General features: G+C 41.8%; 1 protein-coding gene across 1 annotated transcript in view; it reads left to right on the top strand.

The window, feature by feature from the left end:
* NUAK2 (NUAK family kinase 2) overlaps nt 1-6,953 on the top strand; it is a 36,487-nt gene extending 29,534 nt beyond the window's left edge. The window contains exons 5-7 of the mRNA XM_063955110.1: nt 2,007-2,126; nt 4,155-4,287; nt 4,512-6,953. Coding sequence (XP_063811180.1) covers nt 2,007-2,126; nt 4,155-4,287; nt 4,512-5,479 — 1,221 coding nt within the window. The 3' untranslated portion in view covers nt 5,480-6,953. The remainder of the gene's footprint in view (nt 1-2,006; nt 2,127-4,154; nt 4,288-4,511) is intronic.
* Nucleotides 6,954-7,722: the final 769 nt, after the last annotated feature.

Raw genomic sequence — 7,722 nt, 5'->3', positions numbered from 1 at the left:
GCGCTGTAGGGATTTTTTCAGCCCATTAGTCGTTGTGTAAACCCTGCGACTTATTGAATACCCCCCTTAGTCTGGTGAGTCTTGCAGGAAGTCAGTCACAAGGAATGACTGGCCCTGCTATAAAACTTTTGGAGGACAAATAGATGGCCAGTTAGTTTCAGGCTGGGAATTCCCCTACAGTATAGCAAGCGCTTGTTATCTGTCCAGCTTAGGTAAACTGATGATACAGCAAGGTCATTAGTTGTATACAGTGCAGACCTGAGCCGTCCCTTATGCACGGCTGTAACTAACAGCAGTATTGGGTTTTGGGATCTAGAGCTGTATTTGTAGATTTGAGAGATTTGACCTCTCTGTTTATATACAACATTAAGCAGATCAGTGCATTCTGCATTAGGGCACAACTTGTGTTTCTTGAGAGATTTAGGGGCTCATTCCGACACGTTCTCACGCAGCGGTGCGAACGGGTCGGAATTGCGTATGCTTGGCGGCCGCAATGCGCACGTGCATCGTTGCCCAGAGACGGCCGTCACCGGGGAACGACCAGAAGAGAGAAGAAAGTGATTGCAAGAAGATTGACAGGGGGGAGGCGTACCGGGGCGGGTACTCACCGTTTTCCGGCCGTGGAGATCCGAACGCAGGTGTGTCCAGGTGTTTGGAGGGCGGAAGTCTGACGTCAATCCCGGGACCTTCGTCGCTGGATCCGTTGCACAGGGTAAGTAAGTCTGACCCTGGTCTTGTTTTGCAGGTAACTTTTTTAGCATAGCAGGGCTGCACAAGTGATCGCAGCCCTGCTATGCTAAAATACACTCCCCCATAGGTGGCGTCAAGTTGATCGTACGAGCAGCAAAAAGTTGCTACGTGCGATCAACTCGGAATGAGGGCCTTAGAACTGTGTGATAAATAATACTTTAGTCGGTGCTACCTTTTTTATATTCATTCCCAGACTCTGCTGAGATGCCTTTGAAAATATTGGAGAAATAGCATTGTCTTTTACTAAAAGGGGTCTGTTTACAAAGCCTTGGATGGAGACAGTCGCTGTAGATAAAGTACCAGCCAATCGGCTCCTAACTGCATACTTTCCAACTGTACCTTTTTGCCAGGTACAGAACCTTTTTTTTAAATTATTTTTATATATGGTCTGTACCGATTTTTGACTCTCCAAATTCCCATTAAAAGTATAGGAATTTTACCCGTGACCACTCCCCCTTTCCTAATTTGTACAGATTTTTGTGTGTAAAATGTTGGAGGGTATGTAACTGTCATTTTTCAAACACAGCCTGTGGCATGGCAGTTAGGAGCCGATTGGCTGGTACTTTATCTCCAGCAACTTTATCTCCATCCAAGGCTTAATAAATAGACCCCTAAACCTTTTGCATCTTTTAAAGTCTCCCTGTTTTTGTGCTGTTGGTGGACTTTACCCTCTAGCAGGAGACCTGTTCCAATGTCCTGTGCTGGCAATATTCCATTATCTTTGTGCAAACACAGGAGGGAGGGGGTGAAAAAGAATGTTCCTCATTCATTTACATACAAGATCCTAAACAGTGCTTAGTGATAAACCTCTTCCTCATCTCTGTGTGTCTAACCTATTCCCTTTTAAAATGGCTACACACGGCTCAGTCTGAGCAACAAGATCAGAGTCCACTTTGGCCACATAGATAAGTAGCAAGATTGTTTGTTTGTTTGTTTGTTTGTTTGAGATGCAGCGATCTGGTGTTTAGAATGAGCACTCTGCTCTTTTCTCCATATTACAGAGGCCTGTTATTGTGGTGCCAATCATGATCCTATGACCTTATCTCGTGCCCTCATTTATAAACTTGTCCTGTACTGATCAAGTCACATTGTCAATCATGTGAGTCATACACGTGTGATTGGTCCAGTACTGCAGCAGCAGTATTAGACCAATCACATCATGTGTGGCCAGCATTTTTCATATGGCACCATAGAATTGCTATGTTCTACTGCTTGTTGATGTATTTTAAAATTTATATATTTTTGTTTTATCCTAGATTGCAGATTTTGGACTATCCAACATCTATCACTCAGACAGTTACCTGCAGACCTACTGCGGTAGCCCTCTATATGCTTCTCCGGAAATAGTAAATGGCCGGCCATATACGGGACCTGAGGTGAGTTTGTAGTTATTTTCTTCTGCAAATATAAGACTGTACTGTGAAGAATTCTATGTAATGCCATGGTGCTCTGGTGTATAGATAATCCATCATGTATATACCATCTCTGCTCCCCTTAACTCACTACGGAAGCCACATAAATAAACCTTAGATGAATAGTGGTATTGAAACAGCTGTAATAATTTTTTCATTTCCAGTTTGCTATGCAGCATTTCTTACCTGTAAAGTCGTCATTCCACCTCCTGTGACACTACCCTGCCTCTTACCCCATCACCACTACACCTTTTGCTTATGTAGTCTTACCCATTACTAGATAGGGAAATAAAAATAGATGAGGAAACCTGCTTGGTGCCACTTCCTAGTGCAAGTCGCCAGTTGATGCCCAACTTTAGGAATTGTGGGGGTAATTCCAAGTTGATCGCAGCAGGAATTTTTTTAGCAGTTGGGCAAAACCATGTGCACTGCAGGGGGGGCAGATATAACATGTGCAGAGAGAGTTAGATTTGGGTGAGTTATATTGTTTCTGTGCAGGGTAAATACTGGCTGCTTTATTTTACACTGCAAATTAGATTGCAGATTGAACACACCCCACCCAAATCTAACTCTCTCTGCACATGTTATATCTGCCTCCCCTGCAGTGCACATGGTTTTGCCCAACTGCTAAAAAATTTCCTGCTGCGATCAACTCAGAATTACCCCCTGTACCTCTCACTCTGTCAATATGTTCACACTGCTCCTGTCTCTCTCCATAATAGGATGAGGTGCTCCTGATTTAAACGAATAGTTTCTTTATATACTACTAGTTAAAAGCCCGTCAAAATTACGGACACCAGGGCCGGATTATAAGGAGGGGAGGGGGTTTCGCTACTCATACAGGAACTGCCTGGTTTCTGGAAGTCCTGCTGCTGGGAGCCGGGGCTCTGTCATGATGAGCAGGTGTGTGTATGTGTGTCATTCTAGATGCTGTAGATATGTAATGGGCAGGCTATAATGAAGCTGCACTGTATACACCAGTACTGGCACGTGAAAGCTCCCGCCCAGTGTGGTGGTAGAGGACACCAGGGGGGTCAGGGCATGTCCTGTGCAGGGTGTGGGAGAGGCAAGCACAGGACCGTGCTCCTTTGTCGGTGCGCAGTGTATATATAAAGCAGCTGAGATGGTTATCTGCCTCCTCCTCACGCGCATAATCTGAAGCCCCAGCACGCCCCCTCCTCCTGGTCACTGCACTGCTCCCACCACATTGGGTTTCACCCCTTTCTGCCGGTCTGATTCACCTTCTTCCTCTGCCGTTAAGTGGCCACACTGTCCCTGGTGCCTCAGCTCTGAGCAATATGGGACCGTCTGGTGGTTCCTGCATCCGTTTCCTGGTTACTGCTGCTACTTGTTCTCGAGTCCCGGGATGGCAAGTAACCTGGGTTTGCAGCATAGTATATGGAGGAGGGACTGCAGAGTGTTCAGTATGTGGTGGAGGGCGGTCCCCTGTTTTTCACTATTTGGAGGGGTATGGGGGTGCAGTGTGTATATAGGAGCAGTATAAGGTGGGGGGTGTAGTGTATGTCGCCCGTCTGCCCGTGTCCGGAACGGATCTCTATCGGGTGCCCTCCAGTGGCCAACGGCGGCACCACAGAATTGAGGAGCAGCGTTATCGTTATATTTTTAATGCACATGATGCTTATCATATCTCTGCTTGTACTTTCTCCAGAGTTTGGAGAAGAATCTACCTGTGCCTGCTACATTAAAGTCTTCAGTAAACCTTGTTTTTCTCCCACATACCTGGTGTCCTTTTTCACATTTCTTTCAGTTTGGAAGCTCACACAGACATGGATCTCTAACCTCATGTACAAGCCTTTATTATTGTGCTGCAGTTTCCCCATTTAAAAAAAAATAAAATGTATATATATTAAACCTAATATGGTTGTAGTATATAATTACTAGCTAATAGGCTAGATATGTGTTAAATTTTGCTCATTAGTGTATAACGTTTGTGTGTGTGTGTGTGTGTGTGTGTGTGTGTGTGTGTTGCAGGTGGATAGCTGGTCTTTAGGCGTTCTTCTTTACATCCTGGTTCACGGCTGCATGCCCTTTGATGGGCAGGATTACAAGAAGCTAGTAACTCAAATCAGCTGTGGAGCCTACAAGGAACCAAGCCAACCATCTGGTGAGTAATCTTTTACACCTTGCCAGGTTTAATGCTGGTTCACTGCTACAGCAAAGAGCTAGGAGACATTCATGGCTATCAGACCTTGAATTGTTTGTTCTTATGCGTTGTGTCAAAGTCAGTTGGTGTGATCTGCAAATAGCGTTTTATTTACTTGTGAGGTGTTCCTCGTCTGTTTACATTTTTCTAGTTCCCACAACTAATCTCTCTATCTCTCTCTCTAGATGCATGTGGCCTAATTCGCTGGCTTCTCATGGTAAATCCAGAGCGCAGAGCCACACTATCTGATGTTGCCTCTCATTGGTGGGTGAATTGGGGATACCGACAGCCATTAAGTGAACCGGAATCTACAAAGGACTCTGACTCCCCGTTTTCTATTGGTGGATGGCTTCGAAGATCCTCTCGCCCTTTGTGGGATAATAACTCTAAGATGCGCTCTTTCTTACGCCAACATCTTCCAGGTGCCACTATCACTCGCCAGCGCTCACTCAAGCGTTCCAAGAGGGAAAATATGAGTCAGGTATTAGCATCTCAGGATTCCCAGGAAAAGGCCGCAATTGTGCCACCTGCTCCTAAGAAAGGTATTTTAAAGAAACCCCAGCAACGAGAATCTGGCTACTACTCTTCTCCTGAGCACAGTGAGGGAACAACAGTGGGGGAAGATGATATACCTCAATCTCTTATTCCAGTTGTGCCAAAAAATCCTCAGTATTGCAATCACGGTTCAGATGGACAGCAAGAGCCAGTTCCAAATGTAGTTAGGAAAGGAATTCTCAAGCGCAATGGCAAGTTCTCTTCTGCTGGGGCAGCTCCTGAATTATCTTTCAATGCTGTAGACTGTTCTTTGGGGCATGAAATGTTACCTGTTTGCTCACTGACTCGTGACAAAGTGCCATCATCGGTAAGCCAAGAGAGCATTCTCTCTACCGAATCCTTTGAATTGTTGGACTTTCCTACTAGATACAGAGAGCGCCCCAGAGGCAGAACTCGTCATATGAGGGCGAGTATCTCTGCAGAAGATCTTCTAAAAGTGAATACAGAGGAGGAGAATGAACAGGACTGTCCTAGACTTTGGAATATGAGATGTTATCGAGCACGGGTTGCAGAGAGCTGTATGTCTTTGGGTGTAGCAGAGGAGGAGGCAATGCAAGTTTATAGGTCTGCTGTGCTCATTGGACGGGAACTAAGCTGAGCTACTTATTTTATTCGCCCATAAAGAGACTCTTATAGACAGCAGAGACCAAAATACTAGAACACAGAGGCATTACATAAATCACTTATGCATTACAGGATGTTCTAAGAATATCTGTGTACAGTGAGATTTATGTTACAGCAAAATCAGAGTCTGCAGAGGGCAAGCATCAAACTTACAAGTTTGACAAAATTATACTGGGGAATAAACTTTTGGCCTAAGAAAAAATTGTGTTAGCTAGACCTGATAATTGCAAGTTTCTGCCTTATGATCACAATTCCCACAAAATATAAATTTGTGTGCTTATTGTAAGTATGTTTGATATATCCAGACCACTGTCTGAGGTACAAAACAACGTGTGTTGAAAAATGTTATAAATCCATAATGGATAATTGTGACTTGAATTTACTTTACTACCTTCTTGGGTTAAAATTACTTTTTGTTTTTGGCGTGAAATTTTAGTTTAAAACGTATGCATTTCCCTGCAAAGTTAGAATAAAGGTCACAGGTCACGTAGGCATGCATGGAAATCCTCTGTTCTACGTCCATTCAATGAAAAGAAAATAAACTAGTGAAGAATTATTCAGGGATTTAAAAACTGCATATGAAATAAAACTGGATGGCACAAAATATTAATAGATTTAATAATAGAATTAGTGTAATTAATTTCTGCTGGAGGCGTTTAGTTGAAGCCAATCTTTTTTTTCAGCATTGATTAATTATATTTGCACATTGTTTGGCATTGGTTTGCAGTCCAGTGGAAAAAATTATTATTACTTTTTTAATTTGTAGCATGAATGTGTGTCCATTTACTCACACCCACATGATTTTGAGACTTGACATGCATTTTTTTTATTAAAGGGATAGAGGAACATACTTTTAAATTAATTATGGCTGAAACTAGATACATATGTGGAGCAAAACAACCACGCTGCCCCTAAATAGTTTTCATTTAATATGAACTTATTTTTGTATTTTTTTATTTTTTTTCTTGATCTTTGTGTAGTAATGTGTTTGATTTTTAATGATGCCAAGCTTTAGCACTACACAAGTCATTGGCACTGTTTAAAAAAAAAAATAGAATAAAAAATACTCAAAGCCTTAACACTACACAGTATAACCAAGAAATGATAATGTAATGGTTCATAATTTTTTTTTTTTTTTTTTATTTTAATATAATTGAACCTTTTTGCTGCAAGACAAGCTCTCTCTTGGTCTCCTTCAGCAGTGGAAGAACAAAGGCAAAAACACTACTTTTGCTTGTTTTGGTATTGTGTAAATATTTGTGAGTGTGACTTTCCAAGCAAGTGGTATGTGGTGTGTTTTGCTGCCAGTGAGGAATTAAGGGCATTTTCTATAAAAAGGGTGTGATGGAGGGAGGGTTGGCCGATAAATAATTGTCTTGTATGTTTTTGTTTTTTTTCTATTTTGGTCCAGATATTTTCAGGAAATTAAACCAAATTATGAAAATGTATCTTTTTTTTTTTTTTTTTGTGCCTTCATTTATTATTATTATTATTTATTATTATTATTCTCATTTTATTGTAAAGAAACCTGTTATGCAGTTGTAATTTTGCACTGTAAAATGTGTAATGTAATTTAGCTAAATGTTCAGCTTGGATCTTACCATCTGACATCTGAAGAATACAAAAACAAAAAACAGGCCAAGCTATGATCATAGGAGCATCAATAATCCAAAGTATTTGTACAAACCATATTTTATGGTAATGAAAAATAATCTTTGAAATAGGGAACAGTTAGCTGAATAAATAACCAAATGGAGTTTAAGTATCATTCCTATTGAAAAGTGTCATACTTCAACACATCTTCCCTGTTATCCCACCACAAATTTCTTAACAGTCTGGGGACTGCTGGTAGGCAGTGTATGTGGAAAGCTGAGGTCATTAGTGACTACCGTGACTGTACAACCCATTCACTGACCAGATAACATGGAATCGCATCTGCCAAGTAACATAGTTCCAGCGGCTTATGACAGCAGCTAGTGCTAGCTCTGTCTTTCCACCTGTGTTTGCTTTTGACATACATCCTTTTTTTTTTAATGCAAAAAGTGGAAAAGTTATGTTTGTATTTCATTGTTCTCTACTGTTTAGAGGTCTGTGCAGGATTCTCAGTGTTTAACATGCAGTAAATGCATCTAATGGGACAAGGTACATTTGGAAAAACAGCAAACACTGTGCACCCAAATGCTAGTAAAGGCGTTAGTGCAGCCCTGGACAACCTGT

The sequence above is a fragment of the Pseudophryne corroboree genome, chromosome 2, assembly GCF_028390025.1.
Source record: "Pseudophryne corroboree isolate aPseCor3 chromosome 2, aPseCor3.hap2, whole genome shotgun sequence".
Lineage (NCBI taxonomy): Eukaryota > Metazoa > Chordata > Amphibia > Anura > Myobatrachidae > Pseudophryne > Pseudophryne corroboree.
Note: the sequence above shows the minus strand (reverse complement) of the source record. Positions and strands in the feature narration are given on the sequence as shown.